The sequence below is a fragment of the Oncorhynchus mykiss genome, chromosome 3, assembly GCF_057628025.1.
Source record: "Oncorhynchus mykiss isolate SJ-2025 chromosome 3, ASM5762802v1, whole genome shotgun sequence".
NCBI classification, from domain to species: domain Eukaryota; kingdom Metazoa; phylum Chordata; class Actinopteri; order Salmoniformes; family Salmonidae; genus Oncorhynchus; species Oncorhynchus mykiss.
In genome coordinates, this window is record NC_143024.1 from 8,906,118 (window position 1) to 8,932,183 (window position 26,066).

The 26,066-nt window shown below is 43.9% G+C and overlaps 1 protein-coding gene across 4 annotated transcripts in view; it reads right to left on the minus strand.

The window, feature by feature from the left end:
* LOC149984307 (F-actin-uncapping protein LRRC16A-like) overlaps window positions 1-26,066 on the minus strand; it is a 198,660-nt gene that overhangs the window by 56,943 nt on the left and 115,651 nt on the right. For all 4 annotated transcript variants that reach the window (XM_090219905.1, XM_090219918.1, XM_090219902.1 and 1 more), the window contains exons 14-20: window positions 23,478-23,555; window positions 20,325-20,401; window positions 12,498-12,602; window positions 9,400-9,469; window positions 6,755-6,836; window positions 3,825-3,924; window positions 2,385-2,439 (exon numbers count right to left, since the gene is read on the minus strand). In XM_090219905.1, the coding sequence (XP_090076031.1) occupies window positions 2,385-2,439; window positions 3,825-3,924; window positions 6,755-6,836; window positions 9,400-9,469; window positions 12,498-12,602; window positions 20,325-20,401; window positions 23,478-23,555 (567 nt within the window). The remainder of the gene's footprint in view (window positions 1-2,384; window positions 2,440-3,824; window positions 3,925-6,754; window positions 6,837-9,399; window positions 9,470-12,497; window positions 12,603-20,324; window positions 20,402-23,477; window positions 23,556-26,066) is intronic.

Genomic DNA, 26,066 nt, shown 5'->3' on the forward strand with positions numbered 1-26,066 from the left:
CCTCATACTGTCTGGCACTGGGATCTGTCTGGCACTGGGATCTGTTTCTCCTCCTCATACTGTCTGGCACTGGGATCTGTTTCTCCTCCTCATACTGTCTGGCACTGGGATCTGTTTCTCCTCCTCATACTGTCTGGTACTGGGAGCCAGAGAGGAGATAATATCAGAGAGATATCACACACCCTAAACCATCTCAGCCCAGTCTGCCAAGAAGCCAAGCCAGATGTCTCTATGTGGACCTGTACCCTGACATGTCATGCAGTAATATACATTCAGAGAGGTTACATCCCTCACTCTGCCCTCCACAGCATTCAGAGAGGTTACATCCCTCACTCTGCCCTCCACAGCATTCAGAGAGGTTACATCCCTCACTCTGCCCTCCACAGCATTCAGAGAGGTTACATCCCTCACTCTGCCCTCCACAGCATTCAGAGAGGTTACATCCCTCACTCTGCCCTCCACAGCATTCAGAGAGGTTACATCCCTCACTCTGCCCTCCACAGCATTCAGAGAGGTTACATCCCTCACTCTGCCCTCCATAGCATTCAGAGAGGTTACATCCCTCACTCTGCCCTCCACAGCATTCAGAGAGGTTACATCCCTCACTCTGCCCTCCACAGCATTCAGAGAGGTTACATCCCTCACTCTGCCCTCCACAGCATTCAGAGAGGTTACATCCCTCACTCTGCCCTCCACAGCATTCAGAGAGGTTACATCCCTCACTCTGCCCTCCACAGCATTCAGAGAGGTTACATCCCTCACTCTGCCCTCCATAGCATTCAGAGAGGTTACATCCCTCACTCTGCCCTCCACAGCATTCAGAGGTTACATCCCTCACTCTGCCCTCCACAGCATTCAGAGAGGTTACATCCCTCACTCTGCCCTCCACAGCATTCAGAGAGGTTACATCCCTCACTCTGCCCTCCACAGCATTCAGAGAGGTTACATCCCTCACTCTGCCCTCCACAGCATTCAGAGAGGTTACATCCCTCACTCTGCCCTCCACAGCATTCAGAGAGGTTACATCCCTCACTCTGCCCTCCACAGCATTCAGAGAGGTTACATCCCTCACTCTGCCCTCCACAGCATTCAGAGAGGTTACATCCCTCACTCTGCCCTCCACAGCATTCAGAGAGGTTACATCCCTCACTCTGCCCTCCACAGCATTCAGAGAGGTTACATCCCTCTCTCTGCCCTCCACAGCATTCAGAGAGGTTACATCCCTCACTCTGCCCTCCATAGCATTCAGAGAGGTTACATCCCTCACTCTGCCCTCCACAGCATTCAGAGAGGTTACATCCCCACACCACTACCAAGCCCCCTCTCCCTCCACCCCAGACACAGTGCTTCTACCCCACCACTACCAACCCCCCTCTCCCTCCACCCCAGACAGTGCTTCTACCCCACCACTACCAACCCCCCTCTCCCTCCACCCCAGACACAGTGACGGAGCAGAGATCCAGAATAACACCATCCCCTGTAGTCAGAGCAGCCCAGGCTGAGGGAGGGTTGACAGGGATAATAACCAGAGGAAGGCTGGGATTTACTGTAATATGTACAGAAATGATCCAGAGAATGATGAAACATGCTGTAATGTATTTATTAAACCTTTATTTAAAGGACCAGTGCAGTCAAAAATGTGTTTTTCCTGTGTTTTATATATATTGCCATACTATGAGGTTGGAATAATACTGTGAATTTGTGAAAATGATGATAAAGCCATGTTAGTGTAAGAGCTGTTTGAACAGTGGGTGGGGTGGAGTTTTGGCCTGCCTGGTGACATCACCAGTTAATAGACCAATAAGAAAGAGTGTTCCAAACCTCTCTGCCAATAAGAGAGGGACGGGCAGGGTAGCCTAGTGCTTAGAGCGTTGGACTAGTAACCGGAAGGTTGCAAGTTCAAACCCCCGAGCTGACAAGATACAAAATCAGTCGTTCTGCCCCTGAACAGGCAGTTAACCCACTGTTCCTAGACCATCATTGAAAATAAGAATTTGTTATTAACTGACTTGCCTAGTTAAATAAAAATAACAGCTAGATTTCAGTTTACTCACACCAGACAGTTCAGCAAAGTTCTTGTTTGAGAAATTGCTCTTGGCTAAGAATCTATTTTTGTTTCTTGTTGACCAGAAATGATTTGAAATTTAGATAAAAATGTCTCCATTGAACCTTTAACCACTGGGTCTCGTTGAGATAAAACCGTATTTTTCAAGAGACACCTGGACCAAGACAGCGGCAGCAACACATCCGTTTCAGACAGTAATAGTTGCTGCTGTGTAAACTTGCAGGTGAATTAAGTGTTACGAAACCACCTTGGTTGACTAGGAAAGACACTCAGGGTTTCTCTGATCATGACATTCAACTCATACTGATGGAAAACTCACCGATTCCTCTTCCTGAATCATATGAACCAGATTGTCCAGGACAGGGGCCAGATTTCTGAGAAACAAAGAGAACCGGTAATGAGGTTTATAAAGACTAAAAACAATGACAATATGGAGATACAATGGTGTGTTTGGTAAGGAATGTGCTGTGTGTTTGGTAAGGAATGTGTTGTGTGTTTGTTAAGGGATGTGTTGTGTGTTTGTTAAGGGATGTGTTGTGTGTTTGTTAAGAGATGTGTTGTGTGTTTGTTAAGGGATGTGTTGTGTGTTTGTTAAGGGATGTGTTGTGTGTTTGTTAAGAGATGTGTTGTGTGTTTGTTAAGAGATGTGTTGTGTGTTTGTTAAGAGATGCGTTGTGTGTTTGTTAAGAGATGTGTTGTGTGTTTGTTAAGTATATGGGATGTGTTGTGTGTTTGTTAAGAGATGTGTTGTGTGTTTGTTAAGAGATGTGTTGTGTGTTTGTTAAGGGATGTGTTGTGTGTTTGTTAAGGGATGTGTTGTGTGTTTGTTAAGAGATGTGTTGTGTGTTTGTTAAGAGATGTGTTGTGTGTTTGTTAAGAGATGTGTTGTGTGTTTGTTAAGAGATGTGTTGTGTGTTTGTTAAGTATATGGGATGTGTTGTGTGTTTGTTAAGATATGTGTTGTGTGTTTGTTAAGAGATGTGTTGTGTGTTTGTTAAGAGATGTGTTGTGTGTTTGTTAAGAGATGTGTTGTGTGTTTGTTAAGAGATGTGTTGTGTGTTTGTTAAGTATATGGGATGTGTTGTGTGTTTGTTAAGGGATGTGTTGTGTGTTTGTTAAGGGATGTGTTGTGTGTTTGTTAAGAGATGTGTTGTGTGTTTGATAAGGGATGTGTTGTGTGTTTGTTAAGGGATGTGTTAAGTGTTTGTTAAGAGATGTGTTGTGTGTTTGTTAAGAGATGTGTTGTGTGTTTGTTAAGAGATGTGTTGTGTGTTTGTTAAGAGATGTGTTGTGTGTTTGATAAGGGAAGTGTTGTGTGTTTGTTAAGAGATGTGTTGTGTGTTTGTTAAGTATATGAGATGTGTTGTGTGTTTGTTAAGGGATGTGTTGTGTGTTTGTTAAGAGATGTGTTGTGTGTTTGTTAAGAGATGTGTTGTGTGTTTGTTAAGAGATGTGTTGTGTGTTTGTTAAGAGATGTGTTGTGTGTTTGTTAAGTATATGAGATGTGTTGTGTGTTTGTTAAGGGATGTGTTGTGTGAATGCTTCTATCTCCAGCCAGACAGTAAGGATATTAGGTCCTGACCCAGCCCTCCCCCAGTGCTGGCGCAGCCCTCCCCAGTGCTGACCCAGCCCTCCCCCAGTGCTGACCCAGCCCTCCCCCAGTGCTGACCCAGCCCTCCCCCAGTGCTGACCCAGCCCTCCCCAGTGCTGACCCAGCCCGCCCCCAGTGCTGACCCAGCCCGCCCCCCCCCCATCGTACTTGGACTTGATGTTGTTGAAGTTCTTCCCCAGTGAGAGGTGTCGGATGGATCGGTTCTTGGCCAGCCACACCAGCAGAGTGGACAGGTCAGAGTCCAGACCTGGAGGAAACACAAACCAATCATCTAAAAAGGCATTCTGGGAGCCAAAGCATTGACACACCCGATTCAACCAATCAGCTAATCACAGTCTTTAAATAAATCATTATATTAGTTGAGTCAGCTGCACTACTGGGTTGGTTGGGCTGGAGGAAAATACTATACCCACACAACCCTATATACCCAGCCACCCACACAACCCTATATACCCAGCCACCCACACAACCCTATATACCCAGCCACCCACACAACCCTATATACCCAGCCACTCACACAACCTTATATACCCAGACACCCACACAACCCTATATACCCAGCCACCCACACAACCCTATATACCCAGCCACCCACACAACCCTATATACCCAGCCACTCACACAACCCTATATACCCAGACACCCACACAACCCTATATACCCAGCCACCCACACAACCCTATATACCCAGCCACTCACACAACCCTATATACCCAGCCACCCACACAACCCTATATACCCAGCCACTCACACAACCCTATATACCCAGCCACTCACACAACCCTATATACCCAGCCACCCACACAACCCTATATACCCAGCCACCCACACAACCCTATATACCCAGACACCCACACAACCCTATATACCCAGACACCCACACAACCCTATATACCCAGACACCCACACAACCCTATATACCCACACACCCACACAACCCTATATACCCACACAACCACACAACCCTATATACCCAGCCACCCACGCAACCCTATATACCCAGCCACCCACACAACCCTATATACCCAGCCACCCACACAACCCTATATACCCAGCCAACCACACAACCCTATATACCCAGACACCCACACAACCCTATATACCCAGCCACCCACACAACCCTATATACCCACACAACCCTATATACCCAGCCACCCACACAACCCTATATACCGAGCCACCCACACAACCCTATATACCCAGACACCCACACAACCCTATATACCCAGCCACCCACACACCCCTATATACCCAGACACCCACACAACCCTATATACCCAGACACCCACATAACCCTATATACCCAGCCACCCACACAACCCTATATACCCAGACACCCCCACAACCCTATATACCCAGCCACCCACGCAACCCTATATACCCAGCCACCCACACAACCCTATATACCCAGCCACCCACACAACCCTATATACCCAGCCAACCACACAACCCTATATACCCAGCCACCCACACAACCCTATATACCCAGCCACCCACACAACCCTATATACCCAGCCACCCACACAACCCTATATACCCAGCCAACCACACAACCCTATATACCCAGCCACACACACAACCCTATATACCCAGCCACCCACACAACCCTATATACCCAGCCACCCACACAACCCTATATACCCAGACACCCACACAACCCTATATACCCAGCCACCCACACAACCCTATATACCCAGCCACCCACACAACCCTATATACCCAGACACCCACACAACCCTATATACCCAGCCAACCACACAACCCTATATACCCAGCCACCCACACAACCCTATATACCCAGCCACCCACACAACCCTATATACCCAGCCACTCACACAACCCTATATACCCAGCCACCCACACAACCCTATATACCCAGCCATCCACACAACCCTATATACCCAGCCACCCACACAACCCTATATACCCAGCCACCCACACAACCCTATATATCCAGCCACCCACACAACCCTATATACCCACACAACCCTATATACCCAGCCACCCACACAACCCTATATACCCAGCCACCCACACATCCCTATATACCCAGCCACCCACACAACCCTATATACCCAGCCACCCACACAACCCTATATACCCAGCCACCCACACAACCCTATATACCCAGCCACCCACACAACCCTATATACCCAGCCACCCACACAACCCTATATACCCAGCCACCCACACAACCCTATATACCCAGCCACCCACACAACCCTATATACCCAGCCACCCACACAACCCTATATACGCAGCCACCCTCACAACCCTATATACCCAGCCACCCTCACAACCCTATATACCCAGCCACCCACACAACCCTATATACCCAGCCACCCACACAACCCTATATACCCAGCCACCCACACAACCCTATATACCCAGCCACCCACACAACCCTATATACCCAGCCACCCACCCAACCCTATATACTCAGCCACCCACACAACCCTATATACCCAGCCACCCACCCAACCCTATATACTCAGCCACCCACACAACCCTATATACCCAGCCACCCACACAACCCTATATACCCAGCCACCCACACAACCCTATATACCCAGCCACCCACCCAACCCTATATACTCAGCCACCCACACAACCCTATATACCCAGCCACCCACACAACCCTATATACCCAGCCACCCACACAACCCTATATACCCAGCCACCCACCCAACCCTATATACTCAGCCACCCACACAACCCTATATACCCAGCCACCCACACAACCCTATATACCCAGACACCCCCACAACCCTATATACCCAGCCACCTACACAACCCTATATACCCAGCCACCCACACAACCCTATATACCCAGCCACCCACACAACCCTATATACCCAGCCACCCACACAACCCTATATACGCAGCCACCCTCACAACCCTATATACCCAGCCACCCTCACAACCCTATATACCCAGCCACCCACACAACCCTATATACCCAGCCACCCACACAACCCTATATACCCAGCCACCCACACAACCCTATATACCCAGCCACCCACACAACCCTATATACATCCCTGCTTTTTAAACTGCATTCCCTTGTCTTGTCTTACCGTTGTCAGAGATATCCAGACTGGAGATGTTGGGGAGCTCAGCGATGCATCCCTCCAGGATCTGTGACCCCCCAGACCTGAGCTGTCAATAGAGAGACAAGATGAGATATGAGAAACAGAACAGTAGCGTCCCTAGGGCTGGGATAACAATAGATGTAGATAGAGAACAGTAGCTTCCCTAGGGCTGGGATAACAACAGATGTAGATAGAGAACAGTAGCTTCCCTAGGGCTGGGATAACAATAGATGTAGATAGAGAACAGTAGCGTCCCTAGGGCTGGGATAACAATAGATGTAGATAGAGAACAGCAGCTTCCCTAGGGCTGGGATAACAATAGATGTAGATAGAGAACAGCAGCTTCCCTAGGGCTGGGATAACAATAGATGTAGATAGAGAACAGTAGCTTCCCTAGGGCTGGGATAACAATAGATGTAGATAGAGAACAGCAGCGTCCCTAGGGCTGGGATAACAATAGATGTAGATACAGAACAGCAGCTTCCCTAGCTGGAATTATTGCCAGGCGTTATCAGTCTTTAGTCAGGGTAATACTTACACAGTGACCAAGCTTAGAGCAGCATTAGGGGGAGAGAACAACACACATTAGAGATATACAGGGACCAGTAGCTAGCTATTAGAGAGAACAACAACAACAACACACATTAGAGATATACAGGGACCAGTAGCTAGCTATTAGAGAGAACAACAACAACAACACACATCAGAGATATACAGGGACCAGTAGCTAGCTATTAGAGAGAACAACAACAACAACACACATTAGAGATATACAGGGACCAGTAGCTAGCTATTAGAGAGAACAACAACACATCAGAGATATACAGGGACCAGTAGCTAGCTATTAGAGAGAACAACACACATCAGATATATACAGGGACCAGTAGCTAGCTATTAGAGAGAACAACACACATCAGAGATATACAGGGACCAGTAGCTAGCTATTAGAGAGAACAACACACATCAGAGATATAGAGGGACCAGTAGCTAGCTATTAGAGGGAACAACACACATCAGAGATATACAGGGACCAGTAGCTAGCTATTAGAGGGAACAACACACATCAGAGATATACAGGGACCAGTAGCTAGCTATTAGAGAGAACAACACACATCAGAGATATACAGGGACCAGTAGCTAGCTATCCACATACAATTAGACAAGAGTATTTATCCCAAATGGCACCCTATTTCCTATGTAGTGCACTACTTTTGACCAGGACCTATTGGGTTCTGGTCAAAAGTAGTGCACTTACATAGGGAATAGGGTGCCATTTGGGAATCAGTCAAGAACACATATAGTACTGTAGCACACAGTGAGACTGCTTCAAACCAATGGTTCATTATTACACCCACTGAAAGACTGAAAGGCAAGAGATAATTTAGTAGCTCAGCAGCGGTTTAAAATGTGAAATTATTTTGCTAACTGTGGTTCCTGCTGCAGTGGTATTCAATGAATCTGTGGAAAGACATCTTTAGTAGATTAGGGCATGGGGGAGAGAGCGAGAGAGTGTGTGTGTGTGTGTGTTTCTGTGCATGCGTGTGTGTGAGTGCGTGACATAATTAGCCATTTCTATTCAATCTCCTTCCTGTTCCTCTCTCTCTCTTGCTTCGCCAAGTGATCCATTATATATAGTTGTAGTAGACTCATCAGGTATATTTGGAGAGGAGGAAGCTATAACAACAGACAGAGCTATGGGATGTTCACTCCAAAAACCATCAAGGCCAAAGCTAGTGCACATTTTAGAATTCTTAAACTGACGAAGAACATTCAGATAAACATCACATATCTGGACCAGAACATTCAGCTAAATGCCACATATCTGGACCAGAACATTCAGCTAAATGCCACATATCCGGACCAGAACAAGAGGTGGATTCTTGCTTTAGCAGATCTGCTAATGTTTTTAATGTTACATATTAGGACATGAAGAGGTCATTGACATATAGTACTATAGTGAAGAGGTCATTGATGTATAGTACTATAGTGAAGAGGTCATTGACATATAGGACTATAGTGAAGAGGTCATTGATGTATAGTACATTGATAAAACAACTAAAACACTTTTCCTCTGTCGTTATCTCACGCTGACTAATAAAGTTGTCTTTCATATCTATTTCCACAACTGAAAAGCTAAATACATTGTGTTTACATGTCTTGCTAAAGGGCCTAAAAACAATCATATTCGTTCTTTGACAAAACAGAGTAATTTTACAGATCTGTGAGAAGGTGGAGGTAATTATCTCTCTCTGTTCTTACCTCACAGCAGCTGAGGTCTAACAACACTTCCTGAAGCCTCTCTGTGTTCTTACCTCACGGCAGCTGAGGTCTAACGACACTTCCTGTAGCCTCTCTGTGTTCTTACCTCACAGCAGCTGAGGTCTAACGACACTTCCTGTAGCCTCTCTGTGTTCTTACCTCACGGCAGCTGAGGTCTAACGACACTTCCTGTAGCCTCTCTGTGTTCTTACCTCACAGCAGCTGAGGTCTAACAACACTTCCTGTAGCCTCTCTGTGTTCTTACCTCACAGCAGCTGAGGTCTAATGACACTTCCTGTAGCCTCTCTGTGTTCTTACCTCACAGCAGCTGAGATCTAACAACACTTCCTGTAGCCTCTCTGTGTTCTTACCTCACAGCAGCTGAGGTCTAACGACACTTCCTTGATGTTGGGGTTACTAGCCAGACCGAGCAGAAGAGCTCTGCAAGGAAGACAACAATATTGTTTAATACATTTCAGGCAGACTCACTATTGGTTAGGTTTATAATAGAGACTAACAATGAATAATACTATTTTACAGGATGAAGAATCCAGTCTAGTTTATGGGATGAATAATCCAGTAGAGTTTATGGGATGACGAGTCCAGTCTAGTTTATGGGATGAAGAATCCAGTCTAGTTTATGGGATGACGAGTCCAGTCTAGTTTATGGGATGAAGAATCCAGTCTAGTTTATGAGATGAAGAATCCAGTCTAGTTTATGGGATGAAGAATCCAGTCTAGTTTATGGGATGAAGAATCCAGTCTAGTTTATGGGATGCAGAATCCAGTCTAGTTTATGGAATGAAGAATCCAGTCTAGTTTATGGGATGAAGAATCCAGTCTAGTTTATGGGATGAAGAATCCAGTCTAGTTTATGGGATGAAGAATCCAGTCTAGTTTATGGGATGAAGAATCCAGTCTAGTTTATGGGATGAAGAATCCAGTCTAGTTTATGGGATGAAGAATCCAGTCTAGTTTATGGGATGAAGAATCCAGTCTAGTTTATGGAATGAAGAATCCAGTCTAGTTTATGGGATGAAGAATCCAGTCTAGTTTATGGGATGAAGAATCCAGTCTAGTTTATGGGATGAAGAATACAGTCTAGTTTATGGGATGAATAATCCAGTCTAGTTTATGGGATGCTGAGAGAGTGAAATATACACTGTGTGTACAAAACATTAGGAACACCTGCTCTTTCCCTGACATAGACTGACCAGGTGAATCCAGGTGAAAGTCACTTGTTAAATCCACTTCAGTCAGAGTAAACGGAGGGGATGAGACAGGTCAGAGAAGGTTTTATAAGAGTTGAGATAATTGAGACATGGATTGTTTGTCACATGGGATGACGCTGGAGAGACGAAGCAGGTACGGGGACTAAAACATTTCATAAATAACGGACATGGAACGAGACAGGAACAGGAACAGCAAACAGGAAACAGGAAACACAAACAAAAGACAATCAAAGCAGAAGTGGGGAACACAGCTGGGGAACTGATAAATATAGGGGAGGTAATATAACAGGTGACGAGTGAGACCAGGTGAGTCCAATATCGCTGATGCGCGTGACGAGGGAAGGCAGGTGTGCGTAATGGATGATAGGAGTGCGTGATGCAGGGCAGCCTGGCGGGGGGGGGGGGGGGGGGTGACATATTTTATGTATTCAGAGGGTGAATGGGCGGGACAAAGGCTTAAAGTGCCTTTGAACAGGGAGTGGTCATAGGTGCCAGACACGTCAAGAACTGCAACGCTGCTGGGTTTTTCACGCTCAACAGTTTCCCATGTGTATCGAGAATGGTCCACCACCTAAAGGACATCCAGCCAACTTGACACGACTGTGGGAAGCATTAGAGTCAAAATGGGCCAGCATCCCTGTGGAACGCTTTTGACACCTTGTAGTCCATGCCTGACGAATTGAGGCTGTTCTGAGGGCAAAAGGGGGTGCAACTCAATATTAGGAAGGTGTTCTCTATTGTAGCTCTATTTCCTATTAGGAAAAAAATATATATTGGAGGGGAGCGTAAGAGAGAGAAGAGACACAGAGAGAGAAAGAAGGAGATGAGAGAGAGGGAAAGTGAGAAGGAGGGACAGAAGAGATTGAGACAGAGGGGGGGAGAAAGACGGAGACAGAGAAAGACAGAGACAGAGGAGAGAAAGACAGACAGAGGTGAGAAAGACAGAGATAGAGGAGAGAAAGACAGAGAGAGGAGCGAAAGACAGAGACAGAGGAGAGAAAGACAGAGAGAGGAGCGAAAGACAGAGACAGAGGAGAGAAAGACAGAGAGAGGAGAGAAAGACAGATACAGAGACAGAGGAGAGAAAGACAGAGAGAGGAGCGAAAGACAGAGACAGAGGAGAGAAAGACAGAGAGATGAGTGAAAGACAGAGAGAGGAGCGAAAGACAGAGAGAGAGGAGCGAAAGACAGAGAGAGAGGTGAGAAAGACAGACAGAGGAGAGAAAGACAAAGAGGAGAGAAAGACAGAAAGAGGAGAGAAAGACAGAGAGAGGAGCGAAAGACAGATGGAGGAGAGAAAGACAGAGACAGAGAAGAGAAAGACAGAGAGAGGAGAGAAAGACAGAGACAGAGGAGAGGAGAGAAAGACAGAGAGAGGGGAGAAAGACAGAGAGAGGAGAGAAAGACAGAGAGATGAGTGAAAGACAGAGAGAGGAGCGAAAGACAGAGACAGAGGAGAAAAAGACAGAGAGGAGCGAAAGACAGAGAAAGAGGAGAGAAAGACAGAGAGAGGAGCGAAAGACAGAGACAGAGGAGAGAAAGACAGAGAGAGGAGCGAAAGACAGATGGAGGAGAGAAAGACAGAGACAGAGACAGAGAAGAGAAAGACAGAGACAGAGGAGAGGAGAGAAAGACAGAGAGAGGAGAGAAAGACAGAGACAGAGGGGGGGAGAAAGACGGAGACAGAGGAGAGAAAGACAGAGAGGAGAGAAAGACAGAGAGAGGAGAGAAAGACAGAGACAGAGGAGAGAAAGACAGAGACAGGAGAGAAAGACAGAGAGAGGAGAGAAAGACAGAGAGAGAGGAGTGAAAGACAGAGAGAGGAGAGAAAGACAGCGAGAGGAGAGAAAGACAGCGAGAGGAGAGAAAGACAGAGACAGAGGAGAGAAAGACAGAGAGAGGAGAGAAAGACAGAGACAGAGACAGAGGAGAGAAAGACAGAGAGATGAGAGAAAGACAGAGAGAGGAGAGAAAGACAGAGAGAGGAGAGAAAGACAGAGACAGAGGAGAGAGACAGAGACAGAGGAGAGAGACAGAGACAGAGGAGAGAAAGACAGAGAGATGAGAGAAAGACAGAGAGAGGAGAGAAAGACAGAGAGAGGAGAGAAAGACAGACAGAGACAGAGACAGAGAGGTGAGAGACAGAGACAGAGAGGTGAGAGACAGAGACAGAGACAGAGGAGAGAGACAGAGACAGAGACAGACAGAGACAGAGGGAGCATGGTTAGTCTGCTCACTTCAAGGCCTCTGGAGGGAGTTTGGTTCCTGAAAGGTTGATGCAGCTGAGGGCCACGGCGCTGCTGAAGAAGTGCTTGAAGGATGGAGGCACATCTTTGCCTTTCCTGGAGACAAACAGAAGAGAGGATAGTAAGCCCAGGCAAGAGACGATACCTGAGAGGCCATAGTATAGTAGCCTTGTGAACCACAGTTGAACGCTGCTCTCCCGTTTCCTTTCACTTGCAGTGAAACAGAATGTGACCAATCAGGATGTGTTGAACGAGGCCAATAGTGTAGTATACAGGGAATACTGTCACAGCTAGGCGATATTAGGCGAGAAACCCAGTAGCCCTGATATGGCTACATTATTATGGTGTATATAAACCCAGTAGCCCTGATATGGTTACAGTCTTCATTATTATGGTGTATAGAAACCCAGTAGCCCTGATATGGCTACATTATTATGGTGTATATAAACCCAGTAGCCCTGATATGGCTACAGTCTTCATTATTATGGTGTATAGAAACCCAGTAGCCCTGATATGGATACATTATTATGGTGTATATAAACCCAGTAGCCCTGATATGGCTACATTATTATGGTGTATATAAACCCAGTAGCCCTGATATGGCTACATTATTATGGTGTATAGAAACCCAGTAGCCCTGATATGGTTACAGTCTTCATTATTATGGTGTATAGAAAGCCAGTAGCCCTGATATGGCTACATTATTATGGTGTATATAAACCCAGTAGCCCTGATATGGTTACAGTCTTCATTATTATGGTGTATATAAACCCAGTAGCCCTGATATGGTTACAGTCTTCATTATTATGGTGTATATAAACCCAGTAGCCCTGATATGGCTACATTATTATGGTGTATAGAAACCCAGTAGCCCTGATATGGCTACATTATTATGGTGTATATAAACCCAGTAGCCCTGATATGGCTACAGTCTTCATTATTATGGTGTATAGAAACCCAGTAGCCCTGATATGGTTACAGTCTTCATTATTATGGTGTATAGAAACCCAGTAGCCCTGATATGGTTACAGTCTTCATTATTATGGTGTATAGAAAGCCAGTAGCCCTGATATGGCTACATTATTATGGTGTATATAAACCCAGTAGCCCTGATATGGCTACATTATTATGGTGTATATAAACCCAGTAGCCCTGATATGGTTACAGTCTTCATTATTATGGTGTATAGAAACCCAGTAGCCCTGATATGGCTACAGTCTTCATTATTATGGTGTATAGAAAGCCAGTAGAATCCTTTTTATAAAACACAGCAGCTTGTCCTCCACTCCCACACCCTCCCTTATAGGCTAGCTCTGTCCCCAGAGAGACTGTGATAGGCTAGCTCTGTCCCCAGAGAGACTGTGATAGGCTAGCTCTGTCTCCAGAGAGACTGTGATAGGCTAGCTCTGTCTCCAGAGAGACTGTGATAGGCTAGCTCTGTCCACAGAGAGACACTGTGATAGGCTAGCTCTGTCCACAGAGAGACACTGTGATGGGGTAATGATGTGAGGAGAGACACTGTGATGGATAATGATGTGAAGAGAGACTGTGATGAGGTAATGATGTGAGGAGAGACACTGTGATGGGGTAATGATGTGAGGAGATACCGTGATGGGGTAATGATGTGAAGAGAGACACCGTGATGGGGTAATGATGTGAGGAGACACTGTGATGGGGTAATGATGTGAAGAGAGACACCGTGATGGGGTAATGATGTGAGGAGAGACACTGTGATGGGGTAATGATGTGAGGAGAGACACTGTGATGGGGTAATGATGTGAAGAGAGACACCGTGATGGGGTAATGATGTGAAGAGAGACACCGTGATGGGGTAATGATGTGAGGAGAGACACTGATGGGGTAATGATGTGAAGAGAGACACCGTGATGGGGCAATGATGTGAGGAGAGACACCGTGATGGGGTAATGATGTGAGGAGAGACACCGTGATGGGGTAATGATGTGAGGAGAGACACCGTGATGGGGTAATGATGTGAGGAGAGACACTGTGATGGGGTAATGATGTGAAGAGAGACACCGTGATGGGGTAATGATGTGAAGAAAGACACCGTGATGGGGCAATGATGTGAGGAGAGACACCGTGATGGGGTAATGATGTGAGGAGAGACACTGTGATGGGGTAATGATGTGAGGAGAGACACTGTGATGGGGTAATGATGTGAGGAGACACTGTGATGGGGTAATGATGTGAGGAGAGACACCTTGATGGGGTAATGATGTGAGGAGAGACACTGTGATGGGGTAATGATGTGAGGAGAGACACCGTGATGGGGTAATGATGTGAGGAGAGACACTGTGATGGGGTAATGATGTGAGGAGAGACACTGTGATGGGGTAATGATGTGAGGAGAGACACTGTGATGGGGTAATGATGTGAGGAGAGACACTGTGATGGGGTAATGATGTGAGGAGAGACACTGTGATGGGGTAATGATGTGAGAGACTGTGATGGGGTAATGATGTGAGAGGCTGTGATGGGGTAATGATGTGAGAGACTGTGATGGGGTAATGATGTGAGGAGAGACTGATGGGTAATACAGATTTAAACAAACAAACATCTCTATCCTTGAACCATTACCCACTACTACTGTAGTCAATCTGACTGATCTGCAAAGAGGGTACTCTGTCTACAAATCAATCTCCAGGTGTTTGACAAATAAGAGTTAGAACACTGAGAATAGAACACTGACAACATAACACTGATAACAGAACACTGAGAATAGAACACTGAGAATAGAACACTGAGAATAGAACACTGAGAATAGAACACTGAGAACAGAACACTGAGAATAGAACACTGAGAATTGAACACTGAGAATAGAACACTGAGAATAGAACACTGAGAACAGAACACTGAGAATAGAACACTGAATAATGGATCTAACATGCACTGTACATCATTAGTGATGTCCGATATGTTCTGTTCAGTTCAGTGAGGACAGGATGTAGTTTCACAGTAGTCATATGGTCTGTTCAGTTCAGTGAGGACAGGATGTAGTTTCACAGTAATCATATGTTCAGTTCAGTGAGGACAGGATGTAGTTTCACAGTAATCATATGGTCTGTTCAGTTCAGTGAGGACAGGATGTAGTTTCACAGTAGTCATATGGTCTGCTCAGTTCAGTGAGGACAGGATGTAGTTTCACAGTAATCCTTTTCTGGTTACCATGCCTCTATTTCCCCCAATCTAGAGAGAAGCCTTCCTACCCATTGAACCTGACACTGATATCAATACACTAACATCAACAAGGGCAGTCCAGGCTGACATTACATTCAGCAGAGCAGAGTCAGAGTTTTACTGTGCTGCCTGACCTCAGTGACCCCCTAAAGAGTGATGCATCAGGGGTCAAATGTCAGCTGACGGATGGCCATCATCATGTAGCCCAAATAATTGACTCTTCTACTCCTGTAATTTGGAGATTGAAAATTGCTCACAGGACTATTCTAACGAAAGTTGACTGTTTCCTTAACTTTGGAAGTATATAAGTACTTAAGGTTCCTTGACAACAGTTAGGGACACCAACTTTGGAAGTATATATACCATATATATATATATATATATATATATATATATATATATATATATATATATATATATATATATATATATATATATATATATATATATATATATATATATATATATATATATATATGGTGGGCCTTTCAGTTTAGGGGGCTGTGAAGTGGATAGAAATCTCAGTGTTGAGTTCCAAGGTTGTGAAAAGAGCTCTGTCCCAGGATCAGCTTGTGAATGTATGAGAGACAGAGAGAGGTGAAAACTGCAGCGGAGGCAGAAACAGGATTGGCAGATTGTTGATGTGTGTGAGACAGAGAGAGAGAGAGAGAGAGAGAGAGAGAGAGACAGAGAGAGGTGAAAACTGCAGGGGAGGCAGAAACAGGATTGGCAGATTGTTGATGTGTGTGTGTGTGAGACAGAGAGAGAGAGAGAGAGAGAGAGAGAGAGAGAGAGAGAGAGAGAGAGAGAGAGAGAGAGAGAGAGAGAGAGAGAGAGGTGAAAACTGTAGCGGAGGCAGAAACAGGATTGGCAGATTGTTGATGTGTGTGTGTGTGAGACAGAGAGAGAGAGAGAGAGAGAGAGAGAGAGAGAGAGAGAGAGAGAGAGAGAGAGAGAGAGAGAGAGAGAGAGAGAGGTGAAAACTGTAGCGGAGGCAGAAACAGGATTGGCAGATTGTTGATGTGTGTGAGACAGAGAGAGAGAGAGAGAGAGAGAGAGAGAGAGAGAGAGAGAGAGGTGAAAACTGTAGCGGAGGCAGAAACAGGATTGGCAGATTGTTGATGTGTGTGTGTGTGAGACAGAGAGAGAGAGAGAGAGAGAGAGAGAGAGAGAGAGAGAGAGAGAGAGGTGAAAACTGTAGCGGAGGCAGAAACAGGATTGGCAGATTGTTGATGTGTGTGTGTGCGAGACAGAGAGAGAGAGAGAGAGAGAGACAGAGAGAGACCATATTAGAGAGACATATTTCCCTCAGATTACACAGATCCACAAAGAATTCGAAAACAAATCCAAATTTGAAAAACTCCCATATCTACTGGGTGAAATTCCACAGTGTGCCATCACAGCAGCAAGATTTGTGACCTGTTGCCACGAGAAAAGGGCAACCAGTGAAGAACACACACCATTGTAAATACAACCCATATTTATGCTTATTTATTTTATCTTGTGTCCTTTAACCATTTGTACATTGTTAAAACACTGTATATATATATATATAATATGACATTTGTAATGTCTTTACTGTTTTGAAACCTCTGTATGTGTAATGTTTACTGTTAATTTTTGTTGTTTTTCACTTTATATTTTCACTTTGTATGTTGTCTACCTCACTTGCTTTGGCAATGTTAACACATGTTTCCCATGCCAATAAAGCCCTTGAATTGAATTGAATTGAATTGAGAGAGAGAGAGAGAGAGGTGAATACTGTAGGGGAAGGAGAAACAGGAATGGCAGATTGTTGGTGTGTGTACACACCTTGTTTATTTGTGTGTGTGTACACGCCCTAGGGCTGGGTGAGTGACAGAAGAGGGAGAAGGAGATGGAGGGAGGAATAATTTATTTATTTATTTTTAAACTCTTATTTTAACCAGTTAATTTGACTGAGAACACATTTACAGCAACAACCTGGGGAATAGTTACAGAGGAGAGGAGATGAATGAGCCAATTGTAAACTGGGGATTATTAGGTGTCCATGATGGAATTTAGCCAGGACACCGGGGTTAACACCCCTACTCTTACAATAAGTGCCATGGGATCTTTAGTGACCACAGAGAGCCAGGACACCTGTTTAACATCCCATCCGAAATACAGCACCCTACACAGGGCAATGTCCCCAATCACTGCCCTGGGGTGATGGGATATATATTAATTTTTTTAGACCAGAGGAAAGAGTGCCTCCTACTGACCCTCCAACACCACTTCCAGCAGCATCTGGTCTCCCATCCAGGGACTGACCAGGACCAACCCTGCTTAGCTTCAGAAGCAAGCCAGCAGCAAGCCAGCAGTGGTATGCAGGGTGGTATGTTGCTGGCATGGGATAGAGGGAGGTGAGGGATGGATTGCTGTTTTGCTAAGGCATTAAAAACTGTTACCTGTAAACTGTTTCATTCAGATCATTATCTTCCTGCTACACAAATCAGGAAGTTGAACCAATCCTTATTGGATGACGTAAGGTTCCTTGATAACAGTTAGGGACACCTCTGATTGGCTGATCAGGGTTGTAACCACTCCTGGTTACCTGTAAACTGTGCCTTTGACTCACATGATGAGGGTAAAGTGCAGGTCAGAGGGTAAAGTGCAGGTCAGAGGGTAAAGTGCAGGTCAGAGGGTAAAGTGCAGGTCAGAGGGTAAAGTGCAGATCAGAGGGTAAAGCTGAGTACAGGTCAGTACTGTAACATTAATCTCTCTGGTGTTCAGCACTGTTGGATCCACAACATTTGAATTTACATGGTAAGAGAGAGAGAGAGATTAGAAGGACATATCATCATCAGAACTGTCATCTCCGTGTGTAGCTTCACTGTTGGGTGGATATTGTGGACGTAGGACTGTATTTCAGTGGATTACTTTCTCTTGAAAAGAGGAAATTGTCGAGAGAAACTGAACGTATTCTTCAGAAGCTGTTACAGAACAGGTAGTGGCACTGTGTGAGAAAATGGCCTCCAAACGTTCTCTTCCTGAGGAGGATTTCTCATGTCCTGTCTGCTGTGGCATCTTCAGAGATCCTGTCATTCTGTCCTGTAGCCACAGCTTTTATAAAGCCTGTCTGGAATTATGCTGGAAACAGAAGGAACCCACGGGAATGTCCAGTTTGTTATATTGTTATACATTTAACTGTCCCAAGTGAAAGCCCTGGGTGGAGAGTTGATACAATTCCAAGTCTGGAATGTTAAAACCTCAGATTTAGGAAGATGAAAAATGTTCCTTTTAAGTCTATGAGTTTTATTTGTATACTTTTTAAAAGAATGTCTTCAGTGGGCTAATTGGCATTACCCAGAATAAGTATAAAAACTTTGCCATTCTGAAGAGGTTTATTCTTCCTGTTAGATTTATGGGAAGATTGTTCCATTTAATTAGTTCTGCTTTCATATTGTTTTGTAAAGGGATAAAGTTATCTTTATAAATGTGTTGTTTGTTGTCAATTATTAAGCATCCTAAGTGTTTGATATTTTTTGTAGTCTACTTAAAAGATTGCAGTTTTTTTCCACGTACATTTTATATCCTAAGATTTTAGAGTATTCTGAAAATATTTTTAGCAGGGGAGGGGGGAGGCATTGAGTTTTCAATATTGATCAGGTATATCAGGAGATTGTCTGCAAATAAGTTTAGTTTATACTAATGCTTACCAATACTGATGATACCTGCTACGTTTGGGTCCTGTCTAATTCTTTCTGCAAGCGGTTCAATTGCCAGTGCAAACAGGAGGGGGGAGAGAGGACATCCTTGTCTTGTGCCCCATTCTAAAGCAATTTCATCATTTTTATAAAAATGCATTATTTCATCTGGAAAGTTGAAAGCTTCCAAAGTTTTGAAGCGAATAGCCAATTCAAGATGGTCGAAAGCCTTTTCGGCATTGACATTGAATAAATCTATATATTTTTGCATATTGTATTGTACTGAAACATGTTCTTGTATTTGTTTGTAAGTGTCTATTTAAAAAATAAATGTTTGATTGATATGTATCTAGTCTGGTAAAACTTTTCCCATTCTATTGCTTTACCACTTTTAAGAATCAATTGTTTATATTAATCTAATTATCCAGGGTCAATCGTGGTTGGGAACATTTAAAGTTTAGTTTTGTGTTGTTGTTTCTACAGTAATTGCCTCTCTGGGAATTGAATTGATATTATTAAAACAGAAAATTAAATCATATAAAACATTTTTTTTTTAAATTTGACCTTTATTTAACCAGGTAGGCTAGTTGAGAAAAGTTCTCATCAGACAGCTTCTCTAATTAACAGCTATCCATCCTCCTGAGTTCGGACACATTGATAAATGACAACCACCCACAGACTAGCTAAATATTAATATATTCATATTTAAATACATTACTATCTGAATACAGCTGCAAAGCCACAACATGGGGTCTTTGGTGGCAGCCATACAAGAACTAACACTTTGTGACCAACTGGGCCATGTGTGGAGATCAAATGAATGAGCTACATGAGATAATGCTAGGACTAAAAGAGATGTATTATGATAAGATGAGATGACCCCATGGCTGAGGCAGAGGGTCTGTGGTACTCTACTGCTGGTTGTTATATTATGGGATGTCGTGGGTCTCACCTATGTGCAAATACACTCTTGGACATGTTGAGGACAGAGAGGTTCTGGACGGAGCCCCTCAGGAGAGCAGAACACACCTGGAATACAGAGTAATTGGTTAGAACAGATATTAGCATTAGCTATTAGCATTAACAGACCTATAATAGAGAGGAGTGGATTAGCACAGATACCAGCTTTAGCCATTAGCCATTAGCATTAACACACCTATAATACAGAGGAGTGGATTAGCACAGATACCAGCTTTAGCCATTAACCATTAGCATTAACACACCTATAATACAGGGGAGTGGATTAGCACAGATACCAGCTTTAGCCAATAGCCATTAGCCATTAGCATTAACACACCTATAATACAGAGGAGTGGATTAGCACAGATACCAGCTTTAGCCATTAGCATTAACAGACCTATAATACAGAGGAGTGGATAAGCACAGATACCAGCTTTAGCCATTAGCTATTAGCATTAACACACCTATAATACAGAGGAGTGGATTAGCACAGATACCAGCTTTAGCCATTAGCCATTAGCATTAACACACCTATAATACAGAGGAGTGGATAAGCACAGATACCAGCTAAAAGCCATTAACCATTAGCATTAACACACCTACAATACAGAGGAGTGGATTAGCACAGATACCAGCTTTAGCCATTAGCTATTAGCATTAACACACCTATAATACAGAGGAGTGGATTAGCACAGATACCAGCTTTAGCCATTAGGCATTAACACACGGAGGGACTTGGATGAAATGACTGAATGACATGTATGTGTACATTTATTTTGCAATGCTCACGCACGCAACGAGGCCAGTTTGGTCAGCATGTTAGTCTATCCTGTTTGATGCAACACCATCTGACCATGGGACATGGTGGTTCATGGGAGTGGTTACAATGTATCACTGATCAAACGTTCTGGTAAGGCCCATGGGACATGGTGATTCATGGGAGTGGTTACAATGTATCACTGATCAAACGTTCTGGTAAGGCCCATTGGACATGGTGGTTCATGGGAGTGGTTACAATGTATCACTGATGAAACGTTCTGGTAAGGCCCATGGGACATGGTGGTTCATGGGAGTGGTTACAATGTATCACTGATCAAACGTTCTGGTAAGGCCCATTGGACATGGTGATTCATGGGAGTGGTTACAATGTATCACTGATCAAACGTTCTGGTAAGGCCCATTGGACATGGTGGTTCATGGGAGTGGTTACAATGTATCACTGATGAAACGTTCTGGTAAGGCCCATGGGACATGGTGGTTCATGGGAGTGGTTACAATGTATCACTGATCAAACGTTCTGGTAAGGCCCATGGGACATGGTGGTTCATGGGAGTGGTTACAATGTATCACTGATGAAACGTTCTGGTAAGGCCCATGGGACATGGTGGTTCATGGGAGTGGTTACAATGTATCACTGATGAAACGTTCTGGTAAGGCCCATGGGACATGGTGGTTCATGGGAGTGGTTACAATGTATCACTGATCAAACGTTCTGGTAAGGCCCATGGGACATGGTGGTTCATGGGAGTGGTTACAATGTATCACTGATGAAACGTTCTGGTAAGGCCCATTGGACATGGTGGTTCATGGGAGTGGTTACAATGTATCACTGATGAAACGTTCTGGTAAGGCCCATGGGACATGGTGGTTCATGGGAGTGGTTACAATGTATCACTGATCAAACGTTCTGGTAAGGCCCATGGGACATGGTGGTTCATGGGAGTGGTTACAATGTATCACTGATCAAACGTTCTGGTAAGGCCCATTGGACATGGTGGTTCATGGGAGTGGTTACAATGTATCACTGATCAAACGTTCTCGTAGGGAAACATTTAAACGAAGTTGGGATCCTTAATGTTAAGAGAAATCCATAACCAAATGTTTTATCTTCCCCCCCAACACATAATTAAAATCAGTGCCGTTATCTCAAAACATAATTTTCCATGTTATAGTCTAATTAGAATATATGGCTATAAAACCAGAGAGGAAGAGGCGAACTTTGGTTAACTTTAGGGTAATTTTAGGGTAACTTTAGGTAACTTTAGGTTACTTTAGGGTAACTTTAGGTAACTTTAGGGTAACTTTAGGTACCTTTAGGGTAACTTTAGGGTGACTTTAGGGTGACTTTAGGGTTACTTTAGGGTTACTTTAGGGTTACTTTAGGGTAACTTTAGGGTAACTTTAGGGTAACTTTAGGGTGACTTTAGGTTTACTTTAGGGTTACTTTAGGGTTACTTAGGTTAACTTTAGGGTAATTTTAGGGTTACTTTAGGTAACTAGGGTAACTTTAGGTGTACTTTAAAGTAACTTTAAGGTAACTTTAAGGTAACTTTAGGGTAACTTTAGGGTTACTTTAGGGTTACTTTAGGTAACTTTAGGTAACTTTAGGGTAACTTTTAGGGTAACTTTAGGGTTACTTTAGGTAACTTTAGGGTAACTTTAGGTAACTTTAGGGTAACTTTAGGTAACTTTGCAGGGCTAATCGCACTAATACTTAGTGAGACACAGATTACCAGATCAATGAACATTGTTCTGCCTGCCTGCCCCTCCTCTCTCTCCCTCCCTCTGAGTGGGCGGTGGTATTTTTTGTCTCCTCATATGAAACTACAGTAGGCTGTATCGATGAGTCTATTCAGATATCCTGGTACGTCGCTCCACGGAAACACCTTGGTTACGGCCTGTTTGTTTTGTCTTTTAGGGTAGGCGACACTACGGCCTTTTAAACGCCGACACGAAACCTTCTCTGGAGACATGAACGCCATTTCACTTGTCTGTAAAGTAATGCCGCTTCTGAAGCGGGATTAAAATCCATCACTAGGCGACCGGACCTGTCAATCAACCTGCCTGTTGCCTGCGCGCAGACCACTGTCTCCTAAAAAAGTAGTTTAAAATTTGTTAAATATTGCCACTTACCAAGACATTGAAAACACTTCTAACACACATACACGCGCACGCGCACACACACACACACACACACACACACACACACACACACACACACACACACACACACACACACACACACACACACACACACACACACACACACACACACACACACACACACACACACACACACACACACACACACACACACACACACACACACACACACACACACACACCAGACTATTGTCTCACTCACCAGGTCCAGAGAGCAGTCTGTGTTGGACAGGTCCAGAGTCGTCAGGTTGTTGGGTTGGCCCAGGAAATGGTAGAAATGCTGGTAGAAAAATGGAGGGAAAAAAACAAGTTTTAGCAACAAGACAGTCTGGATGGATGAATGATGGTCTGATGCTGTCTATAGGTAACAGGTGATACTGTCTGGATAAATGATGGCCTGATGCTGTCTATAGGTAACAGGTAATACTGTCTGGATAAATGATGGTCTGATGCTGTCTATAGGTAACAGGTAATACTGTCTGGTTAAATGATGGTCTGATGCTGTCTATAGGTAACAGGTAATACTGTCTGGTTAAATGATGGCCTATAGGTAACAGGTAATACTGTCTGGATAAATGATGGCCTGATGCTGTCTATAGGTAACAGGTGATACTGTCTGGATAAATGATGGTCTGATGCTGTCTATAGGTAACAGGTAATACTGTCTGGATAAATGATGGCCTGATGCTGTCTATAGGTAACAGGTAATACTGTCTGAATAAATGATGGTCTATAGGTAACAGGTAATACTGTCTGGATAAATGATGGTCTGATGCTGTCTATAGGTAACAGGTAATACTGTCTGGATGAATGATGGTTTGATGCTGTCTATAGGTAACAGGTAATACTGTCTGGATAAATGATGGCCTGATGCTGTCTATAGGTAACAGGTAATACTGTCTGAATAAATGATGGTCTATAGGTAACAGGTAATACTGTCTGGATAAATGATGGTCTGATGCTGTCTATAGGTAACAGGTAATACTGTCTGGATGAATGATGGTTTGATGCTGTCTATAGGTAACAGGTAATACTGTCTGAATAAAGGATGGTCTATAGGTAACAGGTAATACTGTCTGGATGGATGAATGATGGCCTGATGCTGTCTATAGGTAACAGGTGATACTGTCTGGTTAAATGATCGTCTGATGCTGTCTATAGGTAACAGGTCAAACTGTCTGGTTAAATGATGGCCTGATGCTGTCTATAGGTAACAGGTAATACTGTCTGGTTAAATGATGGCCTATAGGTAACAGGTAATACTGTCTGGTTAAATGATGGTCTATAGGTAACAGGTAATACTGTCTGGATGGTTAAATGATGGTCTGATGCTGTCTATAGGTAACAGGTGATACTGTCTGGTTAAATGATGGCCTGATGCTGTCTATAGGTAACAGGTAATACTGTCTGGTTAAATTATGGCCTATAGGTAACAGGTAATACTGTCTGGTTAAATGATGGTCTATAGGTAACAGGTAATACTGTCTGGATGGTTAAATGATGGTCTGATGCTGTCTATAGGTAACAGGTGATACTGTCTGAATAAATGATGGTCTATAGGTAACAGGTAATACTGTCTGGATGAATGATGGTCTGATGCTGTCTATAGGTAACAGGTAATACTGTCTGGATAAATGATGCTCTATAGGTAACAGGTAATACTGTCTGGTTAAATGATGGTCTGATGCTGTCTATAGGTAACAGGTAATACTGTCTGAATAAATGATGGTCTGATGCTGTCTATAGGTAACAGGTAATACTGTCTGGTTAAATGATGGTCTATAGGTAACAGGTAATACTGTCTGAATAAATGATGGTCTGATGCTGTCTATAGGTAACAGGTAATACTGTCTGGATAAATTATGGTCTATAGGTAACAGGTAATACTGTCTGAATAAATGATGGTCTGATGCTGTCTATAGGTAACAGGTAATACTGTCTGGATAAATGATGGTCTATAGGTAACAGGTAATACTGTCTGAATAAATGATGGTCTGATGCTGTCTATAGGTAACAGGTAATACTGTCTGGATAAATGATGGTCTATAGGTAACAGGTAATACTGTCTGAATAAATGATGGTCTGATGCTGTCTATAGGTAACAGGTAATACTGTCTGGATAAATGATGGTCTATAGGTAACAGGTAATACTGTCTGGATGGTTAAATGATGGTCTGATGCTGTCTATAGGTAACAGGTGATACTGTCTGGATGAATGATGGTCTGATGCTGTCTATAGGTAACAGGTGATACTGTCTGGATAAATGATGGTCTGATGTTGTCTATAGGTAACAGGTGATACTGTCTGGATGAATGATGGCCTGATGCTGTCTATAGGTAACAGGTGATACTATCTGGATAAATGATGACCTGATGCTGTCTATAGGTAACAGGTGATACTATCTGGATGGATGAATGATGGTCTGATGCTGTCTATAGGTAACAGGTAATACTGTCTGGATAAATGATGGCCTGATGCTGTCTATAGGTAACAGGTAATACTGTCTGGATGGATGAATGATGGCCTGATGCTGTCTATAGGTAACAGGTGATACTATCTGGATAAATGATGACCTATAGGTAACAGGTAATACTGTCTGGATAAATGATGGTCTGATGCTGTCTATAGGTAACAGGTGATACTATCTGGATAAATGATGACCTATAGGTAACAGGTAATACTGTCTGGATAAATGATGGCCTGATGCTGTCTATAGGTAACAGGTAATACTGTCTGGATGGATGAATGATGGCCTGATGCTGTCTATAGGTAACAGGTGATACTATCTGG